The following is a 13017-nucleotide window of genomic DNA, read 5'->3' on the forward strand; positions in this document are numbered from 1 at the left end:
GAACTCTAGGGCAGCAGGTGGGGCATTTGCCTTGCACGCAGCCAACCTGGGTTGCATCCCCGGCACCCCATATGGTCTCCCAGGAGTGATCCCTGAGTGCAAAGCCAGGACTAAGCCCTGAGCACCACCAGGTATGGGCCAAAAAGAAAATAATAAATAAAAAATTACACATATATTTGAATAATAATAACCACTTAAATACATCTGTATATGTCTTTCAGCCTGACTTTCAGAAAAACCCTTTTTAGGCTACTAATAAAAAAGTATTTAGGTAGAAAAATCCCTTAAGCCCTTTAAAACTATCATTAAGTGTGATATGCTAATTTCTGTCAGATTTGCTACCCTAACTGCAAAACCTCAAGGAATTGTGTTTGGTCAGGAATCCAGAAGAGGCCCCTGGGGAAGTGGCTGGACTGAGTCCACGGAGACGTGGAGGTTCCCGACGCTGGAATTGGGGGCCGGAATGTGTGCGAGGAAGGAGAGGAAGAGGAGGGGCGTGTGCTGGTCCCCTCACACAGAGAGGGGCCCTGGAGACCGGCTCCCAGTGAGGCTTCCAGAGGTGATGGGACGCTGCTCCGCACTGGGTCCTGGCCGTGACTGAGGCAGGAGCACAGCAGGACGCAGCCATGCCACCCTCTGAGGGTGGCGCTCCCCTGGGGAGCCCCCCACACCCAAGGCTTGACTGGACCTTCGTTCCTTACCACTGAGGCAGTGCCTCACTGCCAGGGGAAGGTTGGGTGCTGGGGAATGTGGGTTAATGTGCCAGGACCAGGCTGCTGATGGCTGGCTGGGGGCAGGCAAAGGGAGAATCTCCCTTTCAGAGCCGTTTCTGCAGACATTGTCACTCCTGTGTTTCATTGTTGGGTGGCGCTTGGGCAGCGCTACGTTTTCCATGCCCCAGATTGGTGAGTTGGCCCCTTGTGGGCTGTCCTGTCCCATTATATAGTTGAGCTGTTTCCTTCTGTTCCCAGAGGCCCCTGCATGCAGGAGGCAGGACCGGGAAGCCCGGCTGTGTGTGTCCTTTTCATCATTCCCCTCTGAAATGGCAGTGAGTGAAGTGAGGAGCCTTTATCACTCTCTCGTCCGCTCCATGTCTGAACACGTTTGCAGCCCTCTGATGGGCTCACAAGAGTGTCGCCTGTCCCATGGGTGGGAAGGCCACAGCTTGCGGTGCCTGATCACTCACCTGGCCACCTGGAGCTGGGAGCTGGTCAGACTCCCAAATCCCCACTTGCAAACCTTTTCCAAGCTGATCTTACTTGTGTCAGAAGGGACATAAGGGGCCAATAACCATCACTAGTGTTCTTTACGCAGTGTAAGGGGGTGGATTTTGACTACTGTGAACTGTGCCAGAGAGCCCAGTGGCCTGTTTATTGCCAGAATGAGAGACGTCAGCATCAAAACTCAGATTATTGAAGCAAAGCTCTGAGTTCTATGTACTGTCTCCCTACACGGATTAGCACGGGTGTTCCTATAAATGGGCTGGATCGATAATACAGCAGTAGGGCGTTTGCCTTGCACACGGCCAATATGACCAACCCAAGTTCGATTCCTCCACCTCTCTCAGATAGCCCAGCAAGCTACCAAGAGTATCTCACCCACATGGCAAAGCCTGGCAAGGTACCCGTGAAGTATTCGATATGCCAAACACAGTAACAACAAGTCTCACAATGGAGACATTACTGGGCCCGCTCGAGCAAATCAGTGAACAACCGGAGGACAGTGACAGTAACAATGACAATTCCTATAAATGAGCTTACAGATTGCTCCTGCAGGTAGGCCAGCATCTATTTAGAAATAGAAATAAGAACCTTTGATTTTTGTTGTCTGTCAATCACTGCAAGTAATTTTCCACTTGTTTTATAACTGATCAAGTGGTGGCGGTTTAACTGAATGTACTGTTGGGAACGGAGCAATAGCACAGCGGGTAGGGCGTTCGCCTTACAAGCGGCCAACTTGGCCGACCCAAGTTCAATTCCTCCGCCCCTCTCGGAGAGCCCGGCAAGCTACTGAGAGTATCTCGCCCGCACGGCAGAGCCTGGCAAGCTACCCGTGACGTATTCGATATGCCAGACACAGTAACAACAAAGTCTCCAATGGAGACGTTACTGGGCCCGCTCGAGTAAATCGACGAACAACGGGAGGGCCTTTACCTTTACCTTTACTGTTGGGAGAGATTCAAAGTCTTTGGGCTTAAATATAAAGTTGCATGATACATGCCATGGGTCCCCTATGGAAACAGGGTGTCCACAGGTCAGTTATTTGCAGCCTCTACAAAACAAAACAAAAACAGTGGCAGTCAGCACGGGTTCCCAAGTGCAGCACTTCTTTTCAAATTCTGCTGCTTTCTGTAACTTCTAGTATATAATATTGTGGAGTTCAAATGTACTTATGCTCTTTCAAGTAAAATAAAAAATTTTAAATGCAGAGAGAGAGAGAGAGAGAGAGCAAGCAAGCGAGCGAGCCCAGTGGGCTGAGCTCTGTGTGTAGAACCTTTGTGTGCAGAACCCTTGCGTGCAGGAAACTTTGCATGCAGGACATTCAAGGGCTCCCCAGGCAGAGTTGGAAAGTGCCAGAACACTGCGAATCGTGACCTCCAAAATCAGAACAGCAACAGCAGGGACAGACTCCATTACTGAAAGCTCTCAGACTCACCCATGTCAGCCTCAGGTATCTAACTCTGAGGCTGCAGGTCGCTCACCAGCTCCCAGGGCTGCCCCGGCGTGTCCTCACTTCCCCTAACCCATCTGCCCAGAATAGACCGCCTAGGGAAGCACCTTCCAGCCTTGCTCTCTGCTGGAGGCAAACCTGTGCCTGACCTCCAGCCCTCTGCCATTCCTAGCCCGGGAGACCGGGAGAGCACCGCTCACCTTCCTTTAGACCCAGGATGCCTTCTCTGCTTCTCCAGGACAGCGGCACCTGGAGGGCCCGCTCTGCAGAATGGGCCAAGACTAAACAGTTCTCACAGTGAGGGATGGGGGACCTCAGGCACCAGAGTGTGGATGGCACGAGGTTGCAGTCACAGGGAGTGTCCCTGGTCTCCCTAGTGGGAGAGAGCTTGCACCCATGGGTTGGGGGAAGCTGTCCTGCCAGGTGCGTTCCGGAATATTCCGCTTTATCTGCAGGCGAGGCCGTGCTGCGTGACTGTGCACGGCTGTGTAGTTCCCCTCCTTGCATTCCTCTCAAGTGGGGCTCGGCTGTGTCCATAGCTGCCGTCTGTGAAGTATCAGGTGTGTGCTGGAGGACACACCCCAGGGCTGGGCAGTACCCGTGTGCATAGCTGCGGTAAAACTACATGATGCTTGTGAGATTCATGTTGCCACGGGGTGATTTAGCTTGGCTCTTGGATCACCCCAACATGACGCAGGTCTCGAAGGCACGTTCAACACTGCTCTGGGCCATCCTGGGGGAGAGGGTGTGTCTGATTATGGACAGACCCGAGGCTGCTTTCTGGCCATGAGGGCACCCCCGAGGGCAAGGTGCTCCGAGGAAGGTTGCAGCAGAGACCAGGGGCTGTTGTCCACCAGGAACCATGGATGTTGAGAGAGTGAAGGTTTTGACTGTCTGGCGGGAGGGCTGTGGGTGCAAAGAACAATCTGAGTAAAGGGATTAGTTAGTAGCTGATGGCCAGCCAAGTATGGATTGAAAGGGGCTGAATTTTACAAGTTCCTTGGGCTGGGGAGATAGCAGAGCGGGTAGGGCGTTTGCCTTGCATGAGGCCAACCCGGGTTTGATTCCTCCGTCCCTCTTGGAGAGCCCGGCAAGCTATCGAGAGTATCCGAGCCTGGCAAGCTCCCCGTGGCATATTTGATATGCCCAAAACAGTAACAACAAGTCTCACAATGGAGACGTTACTGCTACCTGCTCGAGCAAATCGATGAATAACTGGAGGACAGTGCTACAGTGTAGTGCTCCATATCTATACTTTGTGAAAGTGTTGTTTTAAAAGAAGTTTTAATGAAATCCAGATTTGATAGCACAGCGGGGAGGGCATCGCCGGGGGTGACCCAAAAGGCCAACAAACAAATAAACAGGCAAAACCCCCAAGAAGTTCTAATCAGTGACAGTAGGCTGGCCAGGTCCCTGGGAGAAGACACAGAACCTGCCTCCTTGCCTCAGAGGCCAGAGGAAAGTGGCCTGGAGGGCAGGTAGGTCAGTGACTCTGTGGGCCCATACTCGCACTGCAGGTGCTGAACAAATTCTGGAGAAGAGTGAGTGGACTAGGAAGAGGCCTTGTGGGGTGGGGGTGAGGGGGTGGAGGGGGTGGTAATGCAGAAGGCCCAGGGTGCACACAGCCATCCCCGTCCCGTGCTGCTTGGAAGACACAAGCCCCACGTGGGGGGCATCTCAGTGCTTTTCGTTAAATCATAAAAGGCAAAGGGATATTCTGGAAGATTCCAGACTTCAGTCCCCACGGGGACATGGCCTGTGTGTTGAGTCGCCGGCACATTCTTCAGAGTGAAAAAACAAGCCAAGTGGTTCAAGGCGCGTCCTTGTGAAGAAGTGAAAAAAAAACCCAACAGAACGTGGGGAGAAGGATGCTGAGATGGGAAGAGACTCTTAAGGAGAAGTGGCCTTGAGGTGTTGCCCGCCCCCTCCACCCCCACCCACCACATTTTTCAAGTTTCCCCAGGGTAGAAGATGGGGGTGGAGCTGTCTCTCCCTTTGAACTTACTATTTTTAACTGGAGTTGTGGTGATGGTGAAGTCCCTGTGGTTGGGAGTCTAGATTTTTATGGGACTTTCAGCCTTATAGAAATGGGATAAAAATCTGGCCCAGTGTGGGGCCTTGTTTGTTATTTTTAGGCTGGAATCTTCATCCTGCAGGGGATCGAATGCTCCTTTGTCTTCCCAAGAGACTGAAGGTGCCCTGAGGCTAGGTAGCCGAGGCATGGGTCCACAGACCCTGCTGACCGGGAGAAGGTTCCGAGTCAGGAGAAGTTTCTGAGTTTGCCACTGTCATCAGTCATGAGTGCATCGTTTATGCCATTTGACCTGGCAGTGCCAGTTTCTGTCACCCCTGGTGCTGGACCAGTCTCCCGTAGTATTGCTCATGGCCTTGTGCGGGTTAGCGTTTTCCTATGGAATATGGAGAGCTTTTGGTATGGGAACAAGTGAATGAGGTCATCTGCCACAGAGGCCCCCAGAGGACAAAAGTTCTTAGAGCCCTGCCCGAAAGCAGCAGTAACTGCTGTTCCTCTAGATTGGGCTGGGGTCCCCAGGCAGCGGGAGTGGCCACTTTGGGGTCACCGACCTGAAGTTGGCCGACTCAAGTTATGCTCTTCCGTGTCTTGGGAGGGCACCTGTCCCATTGCCACCACTGGTTCTGGCCCGAGACCGTTAGAGAACACCGTGGGTGCTGGGCAGGGTTTTTTTTTTTTTCTTCTGCATAATGTTGGCTTCTATCCCCTTGTGTGCTCTGAGAGTCTAAATGCATGCGACAACATCCAGCCACCACGCAGCACCCAGGACCCCTCCACCTTTGCTCCTACTGCCCCCCCCCCCCCACACACACACACTCATGCCTATCTGGGGTGGCTTCGGTTTGGTTTTGTTTGTTGTGTGGTTGTGTTTCTGAACATATGGTGCCCAGGGGTTGTTTCTGGCTCTGTGTTCAGGGATCACTCCTGGTGGGATACGGGGGACCGTATGGGGTGCTGGGGTGAGGGTGAGGTGACCACAGGTGCACATGGGCCAAGCCAAGTGCCTTAACCCTGTACGGTCTCTGGCCCTGTTATTTTATTTTCTCATAACTGTAAATGGATTTATTCTCATAACTTTAAATGGATTTTTTCCTTCTTTTTAGTTTGTTGTTTGTATAGAGGAATGCAACCGATTTTTTTCGTTTTAAATGAACTCTCCATACCAGTGTTGAATTGGTATCCTGCACTTTACTGATTTAACATTTCTAACAATTCTTTAATGGAATCTTCAGGGTTTTAAAAAATATCTCTAGTTATCAGCAAATGTTACAGGTTTATTTCCAATGTGGGATTCTTTGGATTTTCTTCCTTAATTGTTCTGCAGAGGACTTTTAATCCTATGTTGCATAATAGTGGTGAGGGTGGAGAGCCTTGTCTTGTTGTGTCTGATCTTAGAGGGAAAGTATGTAGTTGTCCTCGTTGATTATGATCCCTGCAGTGGGTTTGTCATATACCGCTTATATCATGTGGAGGGATATTCTGCCTGTCCTCCTTTTGTTGGGTTTTTATCATAAACAGACCTTGAATCTTACTGGCATTCCTGTGTGTCTCTGCATCTTTTGACATGATTCCATGCTCTGCATCTTTCTGTTGCTGGGGTATATGACATTAATCAGTTTGTGGACCTTGAAGCCTGGCCTCCTGTCTCTGATTGTCTCACTGGGCCACCGTGTGATCCTTTTATAAGTCCCGTTGAGTTTGGCTCTTGGATATTTTGTTGAGGATTTATTGCATCAGAGTCTGTGTGTTTTGTTTTTTTTTTTTCTTTACCGTGTCTGTCTGCTTTTGCTGTCAGGGTAATGCTGGTGTTGTAAAATGTGTGTGGGAAGTAATCTCTCCCCTTGCTTTGAAGGAAAAGCTTGTCTTAAAGGTTGTCTTTCCTTTCAAATGCCCAGCTAAGGAAGCTGAGGAAGACAGATATGTGGTCTTGGAGACTTGTAATTGTTGGTTTCAGGCAGCTTCTGTTTTCTAGCCATTGGTGTGGAGCAGAACACAGCAGATGGCAATTCAAGACTTTAGTTAAGAATCAGAGATGATTTTTGTTGACAGGAAGTTTCATGGTGCTTGTCACAGGTTTTGCTCTCCTCAGTTTTCCTCCAGTTTGGACTTTTTAATTCAACACTCAGGTCCCTAAGTGCAGTCACTAAAAATCAAGTTGTTTGGTGATTGCTTGGCATATCAGTGTGCTGTGTGTGTGTTGCTGAGCTAAGGTTCATGATAGTACCCGGCTGTTCCCTGAACCATAGCTTTTCAGGAATTTTCAATAATGTCAGCAAGGAAACCACATTTTGCACGTGAGCTGCGGTGTTGGGAGGGAATGGGCCTTCTTGCCAGGGACTCTTATTTATTTATTTATTTATTTATTTATTTATATTTTTATAAAGTTGTTCACAATAGTTCATTACCAATAATGTTTAAAACACCAGTTCCACCACCATGCATCTTCCCACAACCATAATAGGAAAGTGTGGGAAGATTGTTGCATTTCACCCTGGAGCCATCTAAGCCCTTATATAGGCGATTACAAGGATGTATATTCAAACCAAACAAATGTGTGCTACTTTTGGTACATCAGTGGGTTAGAGTGTCAGAGGATGCAAGGCCGTATTCGCTCCAGGATGTTGTGTGTTGCTCTCTTCTGGAGCATTAGTTCAGAGTCTCTGGGTCTTGGCCGTTGATGATAAGGCACTGGAGGCAGTTTGTGGGTGTGACTGCCAAGCTACTAGCAGACTGGGGACCTGGGGGGAGGAGACCCAGTCCCGTTCTGAGTGGGCTTGGAGATCTCAGTCATGGGTTCCTGCATACCTTGCCAGGGACTCTTGAAAGGACCCAAATTCCTGCAGGCTGCTGCCATGCTCTCTGACTTCCAGTTGTGTTGCAGTGTCAGAATCCAGATAGCAGCTTGGCTCACTGGGCTCTTGAAAGATGGCCCTGCCTTCCCTGGTTCTGACATGTGTTGGAACAGAGGCTGACTCAGAGCAGAGCCTGTCCAGGTGACAGCTTAGCTCTGATATTTCAGGCGGTTACTGAAGAGTTTCAGAGCTTTGGTGTTCGCAGTTTGTGTGAGAATTGATAAAAGCTGTAAGAACCTTGAACCGGTCGGACATCTTTTGCTTCTGTCACTGTAAATGTGTATTAAAGCTTCTTGTGAATAATGAAACTTTTTATTATTACTGAAAGTGGTTAACCCATGTTTTACAAGTGGTTGAAAAAGCCTCTTGGGCAGCTTGCAAGAGCATGAAAGAGAAGAAGGAAGGTTAAAGAGCTTTTGGAAGTTTCTGTCTTTCAGAAACTTTATTTTAACAGTTGTACTCTTGTAAACAAGCTGTGGAGCCTAGATCCTTGACTGATGTTTATGGCAGTAAATGTTCTATCCTTAATGCACCACCAGAGGTAACTAGCTCACGAGCACCACCGGGTGTGGCCCCCAAACAAAAAGGACTAGACAGATAAACTAGCTTCACGAATAACTGGATTAAAGGTAAAATAAAGTCAGCATAGCAAGGGTGTGGTGGAGGTACAAGGTAATTCTTACTTACTTTTTTTTTTCTATTTGGGGCTATAAATGGTGGTGCTCAGGGCTAACTCCTGGCTCACTGTTGAGGAGTTGCTCCTGGCCAGTCGTTTTGGGTGTTGGGCATTGAATCCCACTCAGCAGCATTCAAAGCAAGCTTTCTCCCTGCTGGGCTATTGCCTCAGCCCTGTGAGGATAATTAACCCCCATGTCTGGGCGTGTTTATTACTTCTCTGGGTCTTCTTTTTTGTTTGTTTTTTGGGCCATACCCAGCAGTGCTCAGGAGTCACTCCTGGCTCTGCACTCAGAACTTACTCCTGGCTGTGCTTGGGGGACCATAAGGGGTGTTGGGGATGGGGCCTAGGTCGACCGCATGCAAGACAGACGCCCTCCCTATCATGCTCTTGCTCTAGTCCCCATATGAGGTTTTTTGAATTCCACATTAGGGCCAGGGACTTCTGCAGGGCTCTGTCAGGTGTGCACTGGCTGGCTCTGTCAGGGGCGACATTCCCAGCCCCCTTCCTGCTTCCCAGATGCTGCCACAGCCCATGCCAGTTCACATCATCTCTTCGGTCCCAGTGCCAGAGAAGTGTTGAAGAGTTTGATGTCTGTCCAGACACGGTGACTTTTGAGCGCCTGGAAGCACCCTTTGCTCCTGATGCCACAGGAACAGAAAAGTGTTTGCTGACTGACTGAAACCTGGGACTCTCTCCCAAGTGCTCTCTTATCTAACATGGGGCTCCTGCCTCTTGAGGGAAGCATTTTTTTGACATTGCACTGATGGTTGGACTGGGCCCCCGTGCAGAGGGGCCACGGCAGGAGGCAGGGCTGGGGCCTGGTGGCGGCTTCTAGCTGGGAGGGGATTCAGGAGGGAGGAGGAGGGATGGGGTGGGAGGACTCGATGTTTGATCTGTGTGTGTGGTGGGAAAGGGGCTCCCCCACAGTGCTCATAATCAGCCTGGCTGTGTCCTGAGGATCGGTGCTGGGGGTCCCCAGGGTCCCTGGCAGCAGTACTGGGGCATCACAGGAACATACCATCTGTGCCGGGGGGCCTTAGGGCACACAGAGCAGAGCCCCTGCCTCAGCTCCAGGCTGCAGTGCTCCAGCGAGGGGCAGGCTGGTCCCTTCTGTGCACTTGGCAGGGGTTGGTGCCTGTCCTCCTCAGAAGAGCCTGGGGTAGGGACGGGCTGTGCCTTCGTTCCTCTCTTTGCACAGACCGGCCATAGAGGTTGCCTAGGTAATGGGGAACGCAAGGAGGAGCCAGGGGGTTGATCCAGATAGCCTGGTCCCCACGTCCACTCTCTGCTGCACTGCGGGCACCTGCTGCCTAGGGTCCGTGCGCTGCTCACTGTTCAGTCTTGGCTTTCGTTCACTCAGACCTACGCTTGGCTGCATCTCCTCAGCCACAGGCTGCAAACAGCTCCAACTTTCCCTGTCACCAACAGCTGTGGGTCAGCAGAAACGCCTTTCCTACCTGCTCCTTGTCCAATTCCACTTGGCTTCGCTTTCCTTCCTTTGCAGGCACCGGTGGGTAGTGGGTGTATGGGGGTTCTCCAGGCCCAGCCCTGTGGTTCTGTTAAAGGTCCTTCCCCTCTGGGCAAAATGCGCCCAGCTCCGAAGAATGCTGCTTGCTTTGGCTGTGCTGGTATATTGAAAGCTCTGGTTCACAAAGTGTTAAAAATCCAAGTTTTATGTAACTTGTTTTACACTCACTGCTCTGAACTTTTACGTGGTATCTTTGGTGTCATGTTTTTGATTGTTTTGTTTTTGGGAGGCTACAGCCAGGGTGTTCAGAGGCTCAGTGCTCAGAGGCTACTCCTGGCTCTGTGCTCAACATTGATCCCTGGCAGTGCTCAGGGAGCCATATATGGCATCAGGAATTCAAACTAAATTTGGCAGCGAGCAAGATAAGTGCCTTTTCCTAGGACTCTCTCTCTGTGGCCTGTCAACCTAATGATTATTTTTCTCAAAATTTTCACTGCAGATCTGTCTATGGCGGTACAGAAGTTTTCTCAGTCACTACAAGATTTCCAGTTCGAGTGTATTGGCGATGCGGAAACGGATGATGAAATTAGTATCGGTGAGTAGAGTTTCTCCACCTGCGACATTTTAAAAGTTCTCTTTCAGATACTGTCATCGTTGAAACAAATAGATCCACACGCCCAGCTGAGACGCATCTAAAATAGTCTGACTTTGTTCTAACCTTAATGATAGTTTTTGATCCCTACAGAAGAGAGTATTTCTTGTGGCTTTTCCCATAAGGAAATTACTTTAAGCGTTCTATAACTCAGGTCAGCCCCTGAGAGGCTGTGGATAACAGTGTTTGTCTCTGCCTCAGTGAATGACTCACTTAGACCAGTACGTGCTGGGCCTTTGCCAGTGTCCACAGTACAGGTCACAGGCTGGAGACTGATATTTATGAAGAAACAGATCAGCTGTGAGGTGTTAAGCCAGTGCTAATGTATCGACATGGAACTTCCTTTAGCCAATGCTAGTATAGACACAGAACTTCCTTAAGCCAATGCTAGTGTACACATGAACTTCCTTAAGCCAGTGCTAGTGTAGACACAGAACTTCCTTAAACCAATGCTACTGTAGACACAGAACTTCCTTAAACCCATGCTGCTGTAGCTCTGAACTTCCTTAAGCCAATGCTAGTATAGACAGAGAACTTTCTTAAGCCCATGCTAGTGTAGACATGGAACTTCCTTAAGCCAGTGCTAGTGAGACACAGAACTTCCTTAAGCCAATGCTGGTGTAGACATGGAACTTGCCTGGTGTTGCTGACCTGAGCCCGAATCTGACTTTGTTGTGGGGGTTGGGGGGCTTGGTGTCCCCGACTCAGTTGGCCAAAGCTGGGGTGATGGTTGTGAATGCTCTGCTTCTGTTCCTGTGTCTCCCTAGAAGTGTCCAGGGCCCCAGACTACTGCCCTTTGTCTCCAATAAGCAGCAAAGGATTGTTTGGTGCTAGAGTTTGAGGAGATACTGCTGCTTGGGCCTCGTAGTGCCAGGGACGGAGCCACGATTTACTCTCACAGAGAGTGTACCCGCCCCCTGTGTGCCCAACCCCCATGTGCCCAACCCCCTGTTCCCTGACCCCCATGTGTCCCAAACCCCCGTGTGTGTCCAGCATCCCTATTCCCCGACCCCCGTGTGTCCCGACCCCTGATCTCAAAAGCCCTGTGTATGTCTGAGGAGAAGCCCAGGTAGCTTTGTCCCCCGCTTCAGAGTCCTGGAGCTCTTGCTGTGGAGACGTGAAGGCCTCTGATGAGCCAGGTCAGAATCAGCTCACTTAATCCTAGTGCCTGGAATATGTGTGTGCGCTTGCTTTGAGGTGTGTGTTGGGGGGAGGGAGGAGTTAAACAGCCCAACCCCCCACTGGCAGTGCTCAGGGTTTGCTCCTGGCTCTGTGCTCTGGGTTCATTCCTGACAGGCAATCTTGCAGTCCCGGGGATGGACGCCTGGCCAGCCACATGGGGAGGCGAGGCCTTGCCTGCGCTCTCGGCCCCTGTGTGTGACTTAATTGATTGATTGATAAGATTACTAGTAATTTTTATTTTATTTGGGTTTTTTAATTGTTTTCTATTTTATAAAGTGGTTCACAATATTTGATTACATTTAATATCCAAACACCAATCCCACCACCATTACACCTTCCCATCACCATATTTCAGATGTTTCCAGCCCGAACCTCAATCCTTGCCCCAAAGAAGATCCGAAATAATATATATTGTATTGTTATGAAAAACCACTGAAAATGCTACAAAAAAGTATCCTTAGAGGAAAGAGTGTGAAGATTGTTATATTTCACTCAGGGGCTGTTAAGCCCTTCTATAAGAGAACACTTACATGTTGTTAAAGGTTGAGTCTTGTGTGCCTTGAGCAATAGAACAGTAGGTAGGGTGTTTGCCTTGCACGGGGCCGACCTGGCAAACCCAGGTTCGATTCCTCCGCCCCTCTCAGAGAGCTCGGCAAGCTACCGAGAGTATCTTGTCTGCACAGTCCTACCCCCCAAGCTACCCAACACGTGTTTGATATGCCAAACACAGTAAGAAGTGTCACAATGGAGACGTTACTGGGCCCGCTCAGGCAAATCAATGAACAGCGGGAGGACAGTGACAGATCTATAAAAAAAAAAAAAAAAGGATATTTCCCTCTAAGATTGGCTGCCTCCTACTTTGAACCCTATCAAATGTGGTGCGGTAATCATTTTTTTTTGAAGGATGGACTTATTTTTATTAGTAAAAGGTCAAGTTTAATATAAATAATGATAAAAATCCTTCGTTTGAGAAAGCAAGGAGTGAACACAGTGCTCTATTTAATTATTTTAAAGTCGACATTAAAATGTCTTGCTGCTCCATCCTTCACAGTGAGCTAGTAACTGTTTAGCAGCCTGTCGGGCAGAAAAACAAAAAAGTGAAGTAGAATTTTTAGCATGCAGTGATTTCTATGGGATATGAACATTCTCAGGCTGGCCAACAGTTCCACTTGGTGCAGTAATCTTGGGGTATGGGTAGGGTGTGTGGTTTGAAGTATCACGCTGCTGTATTTGTGGCTGTACAATCAGGAGTGGTGATTGGTGGTGATTGGTCCAAGCGTGTGGAGAGTGGCCATGAGCATGGCGGTGGCTGGGTTCTGGAGGTTTTCAGCTGCCAGGGCTGGGTCCCTTGGGGCAGGGAGGGCTCTCACCTGCCCTCCTTCAGGGCGCCCCAAGTGAAACAGCCTGGCACAGGGTCCAGCGGCATGGTTATGGTGAGCATCATGTTATATTCCCTTCTGGGAGAGAAGGACGTGCGACCTG

At 49.7% G+C, this 13017-nt stretch overlaps 1 protein-coding gene across 3 annotated transcripts in view; it reads left to right on the plus strand.

Annotated features, from left to right (window-relative positions):
- The window catches only part of ARHGAP42 (Rho GTPase activating protein 42), a 127419-nt gene that overhangs the window by 25062 nt on the left and 89340 nt on the right, over nt 1-13017 (plus strand). For all 3 annotated transcript variants that reach the window (XM_056114785.1, XM_056114783.1, XM_056114784.1), the window contains one exon: nt 10201-10296. In XM_056114785.1, coding sequence (XP_055970760.1) covers nt 10209-10296 — 88 coding nt within the window. In that variant the 5' untranslated portion in view covers nt 10201-10208. The remainder of the gene's footprint in view (nt 1-10200; nt 10297-13017) is intronic.

The sequence above is a fragment of the Sorex fumeus genome, unplaced genomic scaffold (assembly GCF_029834395.1).
Source record: "Sorex fumeus unplaced genomic scaffold, SorFum_2.1 ptg000028l, whole genome shotgun sequence".
Taxonomy (NCBI): Eukaryota; Metazoa; Chordata; class Mammalia; order Eulipotyphla; family Soricidae; genus Sorex; species Sorex fumeus.